The 17,615-nt window shown below is 45.3% G+C and overlaps 1 protein-coding gene across 2 annotated transcripts in view; it reads left to right on the top strand.

The window, feature by feature from the left end:
- The window catches only part of LOC146856423 (glycoprotein-N-acetylgalactosamine 3-beta-galactosyltransferase 1-B-like), a 303,265-nt gene that overhangs the window by 164,326 nt on the left and 121,324 nt on the right, over positions 1-17,615 (top strand). For both annotated transcript variants that reach the window (XM_085654559.1, XM_085654560.1), the window contains exon 2: positions 10,498-10,741. In XM_085654559.1, coding sequence (XP_085510685.1) covers positions 10,537-10,741 — 205 coding nt within the window. In that variant the 5' untranslated portion in view covers positions 10,498-10,536. The remainder of the gene's footprint in view (positions 1-10,497; positions 10,742-17,615) is intronic.

Genomic DNA, 17,615 nt, shown 5'->3' with positions numbered 1-17,615 from the left:
CCAACTAGTATGATGCTGAGCTTTGGTTCCAACACTGGGGGGTAGCAATGAAGGAGTATTTAAATCTCCAGGTTAATGTCCGTTGACCAAGCTTTACTCCTGATTCTTTTATGTGAAACTGAATGTGGTTGTGAACAGGCTCTGTGACTCCTCAGCGAGTGGTCTGCACTGTTTGGTTGTTTTTCCTGATGAAGGTCTTTAGGAACGTATGCAAGGCAGGGTATGCCAAACAGGGTTGTGGATCATTTCATTCCTGGGCCAAAGATTTTTCTTATAAGCCCTCGCCCGGCACTGTTGAATGTCGGTGTGCCAAATGCCAGGGCACAAAAGTCTTGATTCCACATCTTGCCTCTTTCATCCATCACCAGATACCCACTGCCTTTTAATCTCACTCTTGCAGGTTCTTTATCATCCCTGCTTTGTCACATATCTTTTTTGTCTTTCTTTGGCTTCTACTTAACCCCTTTTGTGTTTCTCTTTCTTGTTCTGGAACAAAGTTTTTTTAGTACAATTAAGTGCCAGTACCCAAAAATGAGTGCTAGTGGGTCCCATTTGCAACCATCGGCTCAAATTAATCACAGGCTGAAGGAACTCCTAGTAACCAGCCAGGAAGATTTGTGTCAGTAGATCATAATATTCTTTGTCTGCCTTGTGACTACATATATCACCATAGTTCCTCTATTGCTGTTAGACTGTGGGGGGAGGAGGGGGGTGATGAAGGACAACATGCCTCCCATAGTTGCCAAGGTTTCAGATTGCTATGTGTCTCATTTTCATAAATTCAGTGTTATTATGAGTGACATTTCAACCACTATGAGTGATACTTTCTCACGAGCAAAATCAAGCAATGAAGACGAGGGAAACATAGATATCAGAAATTACACCAATTTGAGTAACAAGAAACTATAAGAAGAGCTCAAAACTGCTGCAAAGCACCAGAAATGGAAGGTCTCTAACCTAGTGCCTTTGTGTCTTAATCGTACTGTTACACAAATGTGTAACCATGATATCAAACATTAAAAAAGTATTTCAGAAGCAGTACTTGATTAAAATTCTGTGCACATATTCAGACACGCGTAGTTAATATCATAAATTAATTATAGTCTACAGTCCGCGTACTCATGTCACCGCAGACAGGATCCGGGCCTTGGGCAAGCTTCAGGAGAGTGAGGCTGAGGCACACATAGGTCACAGCCAGGAGGTTGGATGAGCTGGGGAAGGAACTGATCCCTACCCAAGTAACGAAAGCGAGCCGTCCCAATAATAGAGTTTAGTATTGCAACTGCCCCTATCAAATGATGCGCTCTAGCCACCGAACCAGAGCTGATTCGCCTCCTCCGCCCCAATGGTAATAAAACACCAACTGTTATCAATAGCAAGAAGCAAATAAGCTCCTCACCCCTTTCTCGGAATTCTCCTAACCCACTGTATGCCATCGTTTGAATGCGCTTCTGCAGCCTCGGCCCCCGTCATTTCTTTTGGCTGTTTAAGGGCACACCAGACAACCTGAAATAGTCACTTTGTACTAGTTCCTGCTTTCTAGCAATTTGAAGGTCTAGAGCATGTGAATGCTGGTAGTAGGGCTATTGTACCACTGTGCTCTTTGCGTCTGAAGTTAGTGCTGCAGACTGAGGTCATAATTATCTAATACCTCAGGTTACAAAATTCCGATAGAGACTCACTGACCTGGCAGCTGCAGGGAGTTCCTACTGTATGTCACAAGCTTCCTTCTCATTCGTACTCTGCAGCATTAGATGTACACGCAGACGCGGTTTACTCACGATCACGACAAGGTGCTTGGCAACGGTGTTAGTTGCCATCTAGAAAGACACTGACGCATAACATGCATGCAGCTCAGGTGCAAAGTAAAACTGATCTGAGACATAGCTAATGAGCTACATGAACCTGGAGTGTTCTGTAGTGAAAGGTGGGTGCACATCTGCTCACAGGGCATGAGTGAACTTTGGCAAATACAGTATTATGTCTAGGAGTCCGTCATGTTAAAAGTAGTTTGGTACTGGTATGTCATCTGCCTAACTGGAATTGAATCTTCTCAAAGCCCAGCAATGTGACCAGCCACAGAGGAAGCACTTCAGGGGCAATAGCCTCACAAGAGCTGAGCACCTCAGAAAACAACATGAAGTCGGCAGAGCACCTATCCTTTCCATGATAACAAAATGCGAAGGGGTTTCTTGCAGATAAAAATTTTCCCCCTCAAACTGAACACTCCCCAGGCACCCTACATTGGTTTAAAAAAGACTAGTGTAGCAGCTTTAACCCTAATAAAAATCATTATCCTGAGCTGTGCAGGCTGCCCCGGTCACCGCGCCGCTACCTGCTCAGCCCTGCAGCGGTGCAAGATCACACCAGCCACAGCCTGTCTGTGTCACAGAGCACGGCTCTGACTTAGTACTGCTCCAGCTTGGCAGTGTGCTGAAAGTAAAGTTAATGTTGGACCCGGGCCCAAAAACACGTTTAGTGTGACCTTCGACTTCATTTGCGTTTGCCGATGGATTTCCTTTTTCACCCACCGTAGCACCCACGCTTTGGCGATTTTTGCCTGGTTTGACGGTGTTTGGTTTTTCGGCTGGAACTCCTGCTTGAGTAGCCACCCTATCAGTGTGTGCTGTTGTGGAATAAAGCTACAGTTTGGCACTTACTCTCCTTTAAGGACCTTCAACTTCATTGCAAGCACCACTCCTTTGTTGCCCTTCAAGCGCCACCATGGTTTATGGTTCACTCAGTCGCTGGGGTCAGGTTGCAGGATTCATTACCGCGGCATGAGCTGTGCTACCATTGCTGCCAGCAGCCAAAATTGTATTCTTTCTCAAACTGCTGCCCACTCGCGCAGGACAAGCCTACTACTGTAAGTATGACACTAAATGTCCTCACCTCACCGGCTGATGTCTCCATAGCAGGCAAGTGGCACTGACTCCTGATGTCAGTGAAATGTATTGCTGCACCGCAAATCCTATTGTGTTCCATTGTGGCAGAGTAGCAGCCAGACACCAAGCCTCCCGGGAGCAGGACATGCCACGCCTGCCACTCCAGCTGCTTTGTCAGTAAATGGTGCATTAGCAGCCAGCGCTCCAGCTTGGCAGCTGAGGAGGTTCAATAATGCCTGACTTTGCATTTCAGTGCGGAGATGTATTGCTTCACACTCCCAGATAATAGAGAATACCACCCTCCCACACGGAGGATCAAATACGACGAAGCAATAAAAAACAACACAACACCACCTGGAAAGGAATTTTCCTTTTATAAAAGGAGACACATCAAAGGATAAGGCATGGGGTTTTATTTATGCAATGCTCACTAACAGAAAGGTGCGTGTATATGTGTATGCCAGGAATCCTCTCTCAGTCGAAAGAAGGAAGGGACACAGCGGGGTACGTTTCGGACATTTAATGAAAGAAAAGTTGGCATGACCGGTTTCGGCGTCAAGCCTTTTTCAAATGCCGCAGTTCGTAAGGGGTGTTTCCATCAGGTTGATATCGAGCTCCTCCCATGCAGTGATGAAAGGCCCAGCTGCAGTACATTACTGTGCTGAGGTCACAGCAGCCTCTGCCACGGACTGCTGATACCATCATGCACCTTGTTGGTATCCAATGTGCCGCAGCGGAAAGTGACCCACAAAAATGCTGGAAACAAATGTCCTTGGGTCCCCTACTCCCTAGCCCCCATCACTGATGTCACCAAGGCTAGAAGCGTAGGACAATGCAGACGCCTCTCCCGGGAAGTCCCAGACCGCCATCTGGCAGCAACTCCTTGACAACACAGGTATGCAGGCGGGCTGTGATTATACGATACCTCGTAGAAGTCCAAGTTAGTTTCCTAACGTCCTGTAATTATCACAGCCCAAGCAGGAAGGGTCCCTTCAAAAAGTGCCACAGGAATGCACTTGAATTATGCCAGGAATCCTCTCTGTCGAAAGAAGGAAGGGACACAGCGGGGTACGTTTCGGACATTTAATGAAAGAAAAGTCTGCATGACCAGTTTCGGCGTCAAGCCTTTTTCAAATGCCGCAGTTTGTAAGGGGTGTTTCCATCAGGTTGATATCGAGTTCCTCCCATGCAGTGATGAAAGGCCCAGCTGCAGTACATTACTGTGCTGACGTCACAGCAGCCTCTGCCACGGACTGCTGATACCATCATACACCTTGTTGGTATCCAATGTGCCGCAGCGGAAAGTGACCCACGAAAATGCTGGAAACAAATGTCCTTGGGTCCCCCACTCCCTAGCCCCCATCACTGATGTCACCAAGGCTAGAAGCGTAGGACAATGCAGACGCCTCTCCCGGGAAGTCCCAGACCGCCATCTGGCAGCAACTCCTTGACAACACAGGTATGCAGGCGGGCTGTGATTATACGATACCTCGTAGAAGTCCAGGTTAGTTTCCTAACGTCCTGTAATTATCACAGCCCAAGCAGGAAGGGTCCCTTCAAAAAGTGCCACAGGAATGCACTTGAATTATGCCAGGAATCCTCTCTCAGTCGAAAGAAGGAAGGGACACAGCGGGGTACGTTTCGGACATTTAATGAAAGAAAAGTCGGCATGACCGGTTTCGGTGTCAAGCCTTTTTCAAATGCCGCAGTTCGTAAGGGGTGTTTCCATCAGGTTGATATCGAGCTCCTCCCATGCAGTGATGAAAGGCCCAGCTGCAGTACATTACTGTGCTGACGTCACAGCAGCCTCTGCCACGGACTGCTGATACCATCATGCACCTTGTTGGTATCCAATGTGCCGCAGCGGAAAGTGACCCACGAAAATGCTGGAAACAAATGTCCTTGGGTCCCCTACTCCCTAGCCCCCATCACTGATGTCACCAAGGCTAGAAGCGTAGGACAATGCAGACGCCTCTCCCGGGAAGTCCCAGACCGCCATCTGGCAGCAACTCCTTGACAACACAGGTATGCAGGCGGGCTGTGATTATACGATACCTCGTAGAAGTCCAAGTTAGTTTCCTAACGTCCTGTAATTATCACAGCCCAAGCAGGAAGGGTCCCTTCAAAAAGTGCCACAGGAATGCACTTGAATTATGCCAGGAATCCTCTCTCAGTCGAAAGAAGGAAGGGACACAGCGGGGTACGTTTCGGACATTTAATGAAAGAAAAGTCGGCATGACCAGTTTCGGCGTCAATTTCCCTTTTATAAAAGGAGACACATCAAAGAATAAGGCATGGGGTTTTATTTATGCAATGCTCACTAACAGAAAGGTGCGTGTATATATGTGTGTGTGTATATATATATATATATATATATATATATATATATATATAATGCAAGCCGATTATGCTAGACGTCCTGCAAGAAAACAGAAAGATATATACACTAAATACAACAGATCATTACAGCCTCTGAAGACTTAGATGCCCACACAGACACTCGCACATCACAAGTAAATACTCAAAACACCTCAGATGATTAGAGCCACTGGAGACTTGGATGTCCACACAGACACTCACACATAGCAATGTCAATAATTAAAAACAAGATACATCACTGGTTGCAAACTTCATCCTGGCCCACTCCAGACTGAGGGATTCATAGCTGGGGTCAAGAGACTCAGCAAAACTGGGAGCAGCTGCACTGTAGGTGTGTCTGTCCTTCAGGCCAAACAAATCCCAGTTTCCAAGTCAAGAAACCTCAGCTTTATCATCTCAAAACACACTAGAAGGTTCTGAGAGGCTCTCCCTTGCGCCAAGGAAAACTTACTGGAGTTGGCCTTTTCCTTGCAAGCATTCCAAAGGCAAAGGAGTTCTCCTGTTCCTTTTTCATTCTCACATGTTCCAGCCTTCATCATAACGAAGCTTATGAAAGTCTCCGGCAGTACATTCAACAATCTCCGAAAGCACAGAAATCAAAACAACCTTGAACGTGAATAACCTAAACAACTTGTGTAATCTGGGGGCCTGCCTGTGCGCGCAAAAGCTCCAGCTAGACAGAGTCAGAATTCAAGATGACATGAGTGCATGTCTAAGCCAATAGTAAGAACTTCATAATACTTTCCAATGTACAACACAATGCACATTTGTGCACCACTGCCTAAGGCATCACACACCTCATCTCTCAATATACAACATAATGCAAATTTGAGCACCACTGCTCATAACACTGCACTCCGAGACCAAGAAGTACATTCCACATCTCTCTCATGCTTTCAAATGCACATCCCACATGTTATGTTCCTGGCAAGGCTGTTCTACTCTTTGAAAGGCACATGCAGGAAAAATTATGTTGTACTTTTAAGCTAGGATAAAGTACAACACCAAAAGTCAATTAAAAGAATGATAGTCAAAGGTCATCATGTGGTTTTAAAACATAGGAGTGCCTCTAGCACTACAGGTGAGGCGGACCACCACACTGAAATGCGTTAGTCTAACTCTTGATGTGTGGTACTTGGCAGGGCTGGCCTTCAGCAAATGGGAGAAATGTCAGTCATATTGTGCATTGTCACTCTAAGGCACGGCTTGAGGCTGGCAAGCAAGATACATTCATCAACATGTGTGCTCAACCTCTTGTCTTTGATACTTGTGATTGAATAGCTTTTATGTAGTTTTTAAGTGCATCAAATAACAGGTGTTGCTACTTCCCAATTTATTAAGACTGAATTTATTGATGTTGGAAGGACGAAATGCTGAGACTGCCATGTCTGTGTTTATACTGGTGACCTGTAGATCAACACATATCTCACGTATGAGTATGTTACTCACAGATCCATCATATTAGTGGCATCTAATGTTTGTTCCTTGTCGCAGTTTCTTAAGATTTTTGATGGCACATCCTTCAATAAGGTCATTGCAGTTATCTGTTCAAACCTTTGGACTTAAGTTTCTAGTTAGATCACCCCATTGAATGTTAGCTTTCCAGAGCTGACCCTCCCCCCCCCCCTCCCCGCCCCCCCCATAGGATCTTGACGCAGTATCGATCGATCCACTATAGATTCTATTCTTCTTTCTTGCAGACTACAGATCCTCAGGCTGCTCACTGAATAACTATATCCAAATCTACTGTTGGGCTCCAGAGCAAAATAAATTTCATTTTTTTAGTAAATTTACACAAGTCATTCAGTGTTTGAGAAGTCAAACCTAATGAGTATATAGGAAGCAGCCACTGCTCCTCTAATAGCACACAGGCGGAACCTCCAATGATGGGACATGTGCATGAGCTAAGAAGCCAAGTGATCATTTTGGAGGAGTTGTGGGTCAATGGCAACAGGAGAAAGTCATATCTGGCTTGAAAATGATGGCCCAGATCCACACCGTGCAATGGTGGAGTAAAAGAAAAGCACAAAGGCCAGGACCTGACTTGCAAGAATTGTCTTCCTCAGGTTGTTTTTCCCACTTACCACCATTATCGTCTTATATGAACCTCGAAACACGTCTCAATGCCTGCCTGATCCCCGGCACCATAACGTATTCTAGTTTGCAAATATTAGGTGGCAGTGCACAATGACTGGTGTGATCCATAGTCTGCACCAAAAACCAACTTGAAAAGCTTCAGCACTGCAACAAGCCACAAGAGAACCCGCAATACCCAAGACAACTGAAATTCCTGATTCCACGTAGTCTGTCTGGGCTGCCACTGGCCATAGGGCCATTCTGTGTGCCAGACTTGAGCACTCCTGCTTTGGTTTGGGTGTCTGAATTCCCCACTCTTGATTATGAGATCCTGTCTTTATTACATTACCTCTCTTGCGCAGACATGCTCCAGTTAACACAAGCTTCCATGCTTGGACCCTAGTTTTTGGCCACTAGCCCTGTTGCCTCAGGCTAATGAGAATCTCTAGTTGCCCATCCTTTGAGACACTTGAATTATGACTCTCCCAAATATCTTCAGACAACCAAACAACCCACCTACCCGACAAATAGTAACGAAAATCACTGTCATCTTACGAGTGAAAGACCTGTCCAGCGACCGAGTGACCCCAAAGTCTAGTATAGTCAGTGAGCCTGTGAACACCCTCTCACTTCTTCCCCCTTTTTGCCAGCTCAGAGCCCTGACAGTGTGCCCCCTCACTCACAAGTTCACACCCACACATCACCCAAAGGACAGCAGCAAAGACTTTGTGTTCCTCGGAACTCAGTCCTACTCCTGGTGGCCACATCCATCCCAGGATGTCTAAAGGAAATCGGAACTCACCCTGACGGTATCCGGGCCGTGCGGCTAAAAGTGGGTTATTTGGCAACATAAAGAAGACAGTACCCCTCCCCCCGCCCCCCATCATTTGTCTCTCTTTTTGCACTCTCTCCTTTAATGTCCTTTGCAGGATGCCTTACCAAAACGTTCTGTGGAACTATGACTTGTCTGTTGATTTGTGTGCTTGAATATGTTAATCAGGACACACACAGGACACCTCATTGTGCAGTTCTAATGTTACATAATTAATCTGAAATTGTTAATTTTCGAGCTTTTGAAGTTTTCTGAGTAAATTACTCAATTTTGTATTCTAGACAGTGGGAGCCACCTACTGGCCACAAATATAATTGCAGGCATCTAACTATTGAATTGGTAATCTGTTATGGGGCAACGTATGTAAACAAGCATTGGTAAGGCCAATGGTCTCGCATTTGGGACCTATTACCTCTCCCATTTGGGACCTATTACCTCTCCCATTGGTTGGCAGTGATGTTGTACACCATGGGTACTAGCAAACATTTACTCAAAAAATATTGTCCGTGGGGTGGCCAAGAGCCGCATTAATGGCAGCAGGTTGGGGTCAGGGGAGAGGTGGATGTAAGGTGGTGTGTAAGTGGAGCGACTCATCACTCCACAACTCACAACCCACATCGTGTGGATTGTGAGTCGTGGAGTTTTTTTGAAGGTTTAATTCCATACTGCACCTTATTTTATGCCGCTAACTTCTAGAAGAGAGACAGATTTTACAATACTGTGTTATGATGTATCTTAGTCGTTATTCATGTACCGCACCCCGGAGTTATCCTTCTCTGCTTGCTATTGCTACCTTTAGTGAGTCGAGAGTTCAATAGAAGTAACTCAATTATTGAATTGCCATGAAATAGAATGTTAGGCCTCACAAGCTCACTATTCCTTTAGTCTCATCTGTAAACATTAGGAATGCTTAAAATGGACTCAGATAAGGTAGTAAGTGCTATACAAACTTTTTGAGCAAGCCCTCCCCCCCCCCCTCCCCCCCCCCTCCCCCCCCTCTCCCCTCCGTTGAATCTTGCACAGTACCGGTTGCTGATAAAATTATCATATTGGGTGGTTCTTCTAATTGTGTCCTGGCTATTACAAATGAGAAGATAGGAATTTAGAAAGGGTTATGATTCCAAAATATGTGCTTTGTAAATAGCCATGAAAGTATATTGTGTTTAAAATAGGGTAACATGTTGCATTTTATGTCAAAGTGGCTGTGCATGTACGTTTCATACCACCGGATAACAGTTGGAGTATTGAGTCACATGGCCAGCCGAAAGTGTGTGTGCTAATGTTTAAAGTAAAGACAAGAAGAAATGGGATGAAGCGACAGGGGGCAGCAACACGGAAAAGTGGTAGTTGTGAATTGTGAGAAGAAACAGTACCTGAATAACAGGCGGACGCACTCTAATTAAAATGAATCAGTCTGTGCTTTGTCCATGGGCCACACAAAGAAAAGGAACTTATGCTTGCCAACTACGAAGCAGCAAAGAAGAGTGGCAATAAAGTCAACGAATGGTATTCAATGAGTTGAGTTGCAAGCTCCTAGTTGTACACAAACGTCTCAAAGAGACAGGGCATGAACTGTCTCGCTGAGACCCAAAAGAGTTCCCAGAAACCAAGCATTTGTGGAAGAATACAAGGAGCCAATCAGCGAGGTGATAAATAGGCTAACCTTCAGGGAAGGGACAAAGACATGCTGGGCGGGCTAAAACTAATAAAGCCAGCTAATATAAAGCAAGCAAGTAAGAGTTACAAAACACAAAGCTGATGGTACGCAATGGGTGGATTGCATTACTAGGTAAGGTTTCAGCATGACCCCAATATGCCTTTGAAATCTGGTAGGATTCAACCTAACAGTTAGAAAAAACGCTGAATGGAATATCACCATTTTGTACAATGTGTAACACATAAAAGCAAGCGTGGCCTAATTTCTAAATGTGGTAACCTTTCTTCAGCAGCTTTTCACCCTTGTCTGTGCCAAAAATGTCTGTGAAGGTGTAAATGGGAAGAACTATTTTAAGACTCCCCTTCCTATAGATTTGACGGATCATAACTACAGTTATCAAACATCTATCAGTCTGTCACACATATGATTGTTTTTTTTTCTCCTAGTGACCAAATGCAATTTTTGCCTTTGTTTAAGGAAGTGGGTTTTTAACATAATGACTTATAGAGCAATGTTGGGCTCAGAGTTTTTGGCATGTATGGATACATCATTGATATTTTAGTTGTGCATCTTGAGAGCCTGTTGAGAGTACAGATTTATGACGGAAACATTAAATGTACTTCTAGAACGCCTGACCATCCACCTCTGTCTTTTGTTTGTATTCTCAGGTTTCTACTGTGCAGAGCTAAGAATACTGTAGAGGGAAGATGGCTTTTCTCTTCAAGGTGTCCTGGCTGATGTTCAACTCTGGCATCGTTGTGGGGTTCATCACTGCCTTTTACGCCCTGCATAGTTTATTAGAACCTAGCGATTTACAAAGTCTCATCCGGTCCACACCAGTCATCAGCAAGAACCTTAACTCGATCATACACAAATCAGCCTTGTTTAACTTGGTTCACCCGCATCATTCAGGTGGGTATGCATGGAAGACCTCTTTGTGTTGAGGGGCTTGGGGAGATAGAATGACAACAATGTATGTGTTTGTAATGTGTGGTGATGCATCAGTAGGCCATCCTAAGGATGGTTCAAAGCATCCTGTAAAAGCATCAAAAAGAATACAGTGTGTGATAAATACGTGCGGTCACAGTGATCCAAGCAAGAGTTGCGCCTCAGAGTGTGAGGAGAGCAGTTTGCTCCGTTTATAGCTCAGGTGCACTATAGCTTTATCAGGATTCTTATCAAGCTCTGGGATACAGAAAACACCTAGGTCTTTCTGTTTTATAGCAACCTAACTAGGAGACCTTTCGGTGCTGTGTGGGTTGAGTTTCGATATCCCAGTGGGCAGTGTTTTTCTAAGATGATGCCCTGAGAAAATGCACTTTTTGCCAGGTCACTCTCCCACCATTTTTTTAAAAACACATTTTATTGATTTCACATTTGAAATTTCCAACACTGCCTACATAGTAAAATAAAAATAAGAGCAAATAAACAATATAAACATTATGTACCTGTCCAATCCCTCTCCCCCTCAAATTTGCTGCCACACATAAATGCAACCTGCGTAAAAAACTGGTCATCTCACCCTTGTTCATACCGCCCCCCACCCCCTCCCTAAAATGCCCAGATTTCATAATCCAATAAGTGGTGTACTGGACGGACCGGTTCTAATTCTATTCCCCTGAACTCCACCAACCCTTTCCAGATTTTTTGATATTTTAGAGGGCAAACCCTTGCCTTGTATACTGCTAGCTTTAACCCCATGCAATGGTTCATCTCCCTCTTCCACACTGCCAACGATAGGGGGGAGGGTGGGTGCCTCTTTCCACTCTCTAGCAATATCTTGTTTGGCTATTGTCAGTCCCAGGTAAAGTAAGGACAATTTATGTCTATCTTCACCTAGGTCATCTGGGATGTGAAGGAGGACCAATCTCAGGTCCCGCGGGATCTGCCAAGACAGGACCCTACCCAGGCATGTGGTCACCCGAGCCAGAATCTACCCAACTCCGGACAACTCGATACTGTATGCAGAAAGGTTCCCTTTCCCGCACCGCAGCGGAGACAGGCCAGGGAGGCAATCGCCTTCAGGCACCAAAGCAGATGACGTGTAAGATAGACCCTGTGGAGGTATTTGAACTGGATCAGCCGAAGCCTGGCTGCAATTTCTGCCTCCCGTGGTATCCCCAGGACTTCCATCCAGTCTTCATTTTCCAACCTCCCCACATCAGTCTCCCATGCCACACGAAGGGAGCCAAATACATCTGGTTGATTAGATATAAGCGTCTGATACATTTTTGCGACTTTATGGTCACCCGGATCACCCATAATAAGTTTTACGCCTAATGAATTGAATTTGGGATGGTCACACAGAGTGGTTATATAAGAGGTCAGCGCATGGCAGAGCTATAAATATCGGTGGAATGTATTGTGCCTTGCGTAACGTTCCCCAAAGTGGAAATCCCAATGAGATCGCATTTCCGGAATCCTGTTAAGGCGCTACCCGTGGAAGTAGACTTCCATGCTGTCGCGGCATCTACTCCGTTAGTCTGCCCCACCATTTTATATGTCTAAGTGTTGAACGACATACATTTAGTGTAATTGCTGGGGGATGACTATTGCCTTTACCCCCACCATACAGATATGTGATTAGTGGAGTAGTACCTACTGCACATTTGTGTAACATATGCCAGATCACCCTGTATGTCATGCCACCAGTTGTTTATGGTCAGGAGGTGAGCTGCCAAATGATATGGCTTGACATCTGCTTCTGCTATGCCCCCGCAGTAGGTGGACTGGAAACACTTGCTAAGGGCAGTGCAAGGGCTCCCCCCCCCTTCCCACAAGAATACATTAAAATAGAATTCAGTTTGTGGTACCATTGCCTCGGATTGTCATACAGGAAGTTCTGTAGCTGGTAAAGGAATCAGGGCAGAGACAACATTTTGAAGATCACTGACTGTCCAGTCAAAGACAAGGGGAGCACCAATCAAATCTTTAAGTCTTCTTTAAGGCTATCTAACACTGGTTCTACACTAGCATTCAATTGGAGACACAAAAACGTGCAAGTATGGACAGTGCCAACCGCAAATACTGTAGCTTTTAATGTGTTTATGTGTAGGCCCACGATCTCTCCAAATATGTGCATGATCTGCAATATCCCGTGTCCCGTGGTGTCCAGCACCGTAAGAGAAAAGAGAACGCTGTCAGCATATAGCTTTATCCTGTCTGACAGTCCCTCCCCCAACTAAAATCCCCACACCTGTGCATCCATCCTTACCCACACCACTTGCGGCTCCATGGCAAAAGCAAACAGAATTAGGGGACAGCCCTACCACGTCACCCGTTGTATAGGGATTGTGTTGGACCTGCTCACCGCCACCCTCCCTGATGCTGTGAAGTCTTTATATAGCAATCTGAGATAAGAAATGAACCTTGGACCAGAGTTGAGGTGCTGGAGTAGGAGAAAAAAATACTCTCAGGTCACAGTCAATTGCTTTGTCTATGTCTGCCAGGAGGATTACCGCCGGATCCTCCAGCCTATTTGCTAGTACCATCCTATTATATACTCGCCTGATATTGGGATGGGTCACCCGGCGGGGCATAAATCTCGACTGGTCAGAGTGGACCAGGTCTGGAATATGATTTATTAGCCTATTCACCAGTGCCTAGATCCTAACTTCTAAGTTTAATAGGGATATCGGGTGATACGAAGTGCGGTCATCCTCCCGGCGGCCCGGCTTGGAGAAAACCACGATCTCTTCTTTTTTTTTTTTCTTCATATTTTACTTTAACCCCTTCGCTGCCAGGCCTTTTCCCCCTCCTGTGCCAGGCCTTTTTTTGGCTATTTGGGGTAGTGCGCGCTTAGGCCCCTGTAACTTTTTGACCGCATTAGGTAGCCACGCCAAATTTGCGTCCTTTTCTTCCAACATCATAGGGATTCTAAAGGTACCCAGGGTTTGTGGATTCCCCTGGAGGGGTCACAGAAAAGAGCCAAAATACAGCAAAATGTTGGTTTTTTTTGGAAAAATTGGAAAAACGGGCTGCAAATGAAAGCATCTGGGTTTTTCCCTGCAAATGTTATCAAAAAAGGGTTTGTGGGGTTGAAATCACCATTTTCCCAGCTTTTCGGGGATACTTGACTTTTGACAGAAACCCAACATTTTTTACACAGTTTTGGCATTTTTCTGGGACATAGCCTATTTTTGCAATTTTTTGTGCTTTTGACCTCCTTCCAGTTAGTGGCTGAAATGGGTACAAAAGCAATAGTGGATCCTGGAAAGCTATACATTTTCGAAAAGAAGACAACATTCTGAATTCAGCAAGGGGTCATTTGTGTAGATCCATCAAGGTTTTTTTATAGAAACAAACAGTTAAATGTAGGATAAATTGAAATTCAGTTGAAAAAAACAGCCTTTTGTGTCAACGTTTTCACCTGTAACTTCTTCTAATTATGACAGCTCTTTGAAAGCAATTTACCGTTGCATCCGCTGGACATTACTGGTTGTGGGGATATATAGGACTTGTAGGTTCACCAAGAACCCGACGAACCCAGAGCCAAAAACTGAGTAGTAACTTGCAATGGTTTTTTATTATGTACCGGGTATATAGTAATTATTCTGTAAAAAAGTGTACATGGAAAAATCGGTATGAAAGACACCTATGTATTTCTGATTTGGGAACAAAATATAGAGTTTAGAAACAGTAGATATTTGCACATTTCTGAAATTGGGAATACTCATACTAGCATGAGAATTATCAGTCATTTTTCAAAATGACTTCTTTTTTACACAAAGTCTTTCATTTGGAAAGCAGAAATGCATGGAAAGTCAATAGATAATAACAGTTCCTTTACAAATCTGAATTACCCTAAGTCTCCCGATAAAAATGGTACCTCATTTGTGTGGGTAGGCATAGTGCCCACGACAGGAAACGGCGCAAAACGCAACGTGGTCACACCACATTTTCACAATGCAAAATTACCCTTTTTTTGCAAAGTGCCTAGCTCTAGTTTTTGAACCCTAGCTCTGCGGGCACCTTGGGAAACCTAGCAAACCTATACATTTTTGAAAACTAGACAACCAGGGGAATCCAGGATGGGGTGACTTGACTGCCTCCCACCAGGGTCTGTTACCCAGAATCCCTTGCAAACCTAAAAAATTGTCAAAAAAACCACATTTTCCACACATTTCTGTCGTGGAAAGTTCCGGAATCTGCGTGGATCCACAAATTTCCACCCACCCCGCGTTCCCCAAAGTCTTACGAGAAAAACGGTACCTCACTTGTGTGGGTCGGCCTAGTGCCCGCGACAGGAAACGGCGCAAAACGCAACCTGGTCACACCTCAATTTCGCAGTGAAAAATGACCCTTTTTTGGAAAAATGACTAGCTGTAGTTTTTGAACCCTAGCTCTGCGGGCACCTGGGGAAACCTAGCAAACCTATACATTTTTGAAAACTAGACACCCAGGGGAATCCAGGATGGGGTGACTTGACTGCCTCCCACCAGGGTCTGTTACCCAGAATCCCTTGCAAACCTAAAAAATTGGCAAAAAAACCACATTTTCCACACATTTCTGTCGTGGAAAGTTCCGGAATCTGCGTGGATCCACAAATTTCCACCCACCCCACGTTCCCCAAAGTCTTACGAGAAAAACGGTACCTCACTTGTGTGGATCGGCCTAGTGCCCGCGACAGGAAACGGCGCAAAACGCAACCTGGTCACACCTCAATTTCGCAGTGAAAAATGACCCTTTTTTGGAAAAATGACTAGCTGTAGTTTTTGAACCCTAGCTCTGCGGGCACCTGGGGAAACCTAGCAAACCTATACATTTTTGAAAACTAGACACCCAGGGGAATCCAGGATGGGGTGACTTGACTGCCTCCCACCAGGGTCTGTTACCCAGAATCCCTTGCAAACCTAAAAAATTGTGAAAAAAACCACATTTTCCACACATTTCTGTCGTGGAAAGTTCCGGAATCTGCGTGGATCCACAAATTTCCACCCACCCCGCGTTCCCCAAAGTCTTACGAGAAAAACGGTACCTCACTTGTGTGGATCGGCCTAGTGCCCGCGACAGGGAACGGCGCAAAACGCAACCTGGTCACACCTCAATTTCGCAGTGAAAAATGACCCTTTTTTGGAAAAATGACTAGCTGTAGTTTTTGAACCCTAGCTCTGCGGGCATCTGGGGAAACCTAGCAAACCTATACATTTTTGAAAACTAGACACCCAGGGGAATCCAGGATGGGGTGACTTGACTGCCTCCCACAAGGGTCTGTTACCCAGAATCCCTTGCAAACCTAAAAAATTGGCAAAAAAAACACATTTTCCACACATTTCTGTCGTGGAAAGTTCCGGAATCTGCGTGGATCCACAAATTTCCACCCACCCCGCGTTCCCCAAAGTCTTACGAGAAAAACGATACCTCACTTGTGTGGATCGGCCTAGTGCCCGCGACAGGAAACGGCGCAAAACGCAACCTGGTCACACCTCAATTTCGCAGTGAAAAATGACCCTTTTTTGGAAAAATGACTAGCTGTAGTTTTTGAACCCTAGCTCTGCGGGCACCTGGGAAAACCTAGCAAACCTATACATTTTTGAAAACTAGACACCCAGGGGAATCCAGGATGGGGTGACTTGACTGCCTCCCACCAGGGTCTGTTACCCAGAATCCCTTGCAAACCTAAAAAATTGGCAAAAAAAACACATTTTCCCCACATTTTTGTCGTGGAAAGTTCCGGAATCTGCGTGGATCTACAAATTTCCACCCACCCCGCGTTCCCCAAAGTCTTACGAGAAAACGGTACCTCACTTGTGTGGGTCGGCCTAGTGCCCGCGACAGGAAACGGCGCAAAACGCAACCTGGTCACACCTCAATTTCGCAGTGAAAAATGACCCTTTTTTGGAAAAATGACTAGCTGTAGTTTTTGAACCCTAGCTCTGCGGGCACCTGGGGAAACCTAGCAAACATATACATTTTTGAAAACTAGACACCCAGGGGAATCCAGGATGGGGTGACTTGACTGCCTCCCACCAGGGTCTGTTACCCAGAATCCCTTGCAAACCTAAAAAATTTGCAAAAAAAACACATTTTCCCCACATTTCTGTCGTGGAAAGTTCCGGAATCTGCGTGGATCCACAAATTTCCACCCACCCCGCGTTCCCCAAAGTCTTACGAGAAAAACGGTACCTCACTTGTGTTGATCGGCCTAGTGCCCGCGACAGGAAACGGCGCAAAACGCAACCTGGTCACACCTCAATTTCGCAGTGAAAAATGACCCTCTTTTGGAAAAATGACTAGCTGTAGTTTTTTAACCCTAGCTCTGCGGGCACCTGGGGAAACCTAGCAAACCTATACATTTTTGAAAACTAGACACCCAGGGGAATCCAGGATGGGGTGACTTGACTGCCTCCCACCAGGGTCTGTTACCCAGAATCCCTTGCAAACCTAAAAAATTGTGAAAAAAACCTCATTTTCCACACATTTCTGTCGTGGAAAGTTCCGGAATCTGCGTGGATCCACAAATTTCCACCCACCCCGCGTTCCCCAAAGTCTTACGAGAAAAACGGTACCTCACTTGTGTGGGTCGGCCTAGTGCCCGCGACAGGAAACGGCGCAAAACGCAACCTGGTCACACCTCAATTTCGCACTGAAAAATGACCCTTTTTTGGAAAAATGACTAGCTGTAGTTTTTGAACCCTAGCTCTGCGGGCACCTGGGGAAACCTAGCAAACATATACATTTTTGAAAACTAGACACCCAGGGGAATCCAGGATGGGGTGACTTGACTGCCTCCCACCAGGGTCTGTTACCCAGAATCCCTTGCAAACCTAAAAAATTGGCAAAAAAA

The sequence above is a fragment of the Triturus cristatus genome, chromosome 4_1 (assembly GCF_964204655.1).
Source record: "Triturus cristatus chromosome 4_1, aTriCri1.1, whole genome shotgun sequence".
Classification (NCBI taxonomy): Eukaryota; Metazoa; Chordata; class Amphibia; order Caudata; family Salamandridae; genus Triturus; species Triturus cristatus.
Note: the sequence above shows the minus strand (reverse complement) of the source record. Positions and strands in the feature narration are given on the sequence as shown.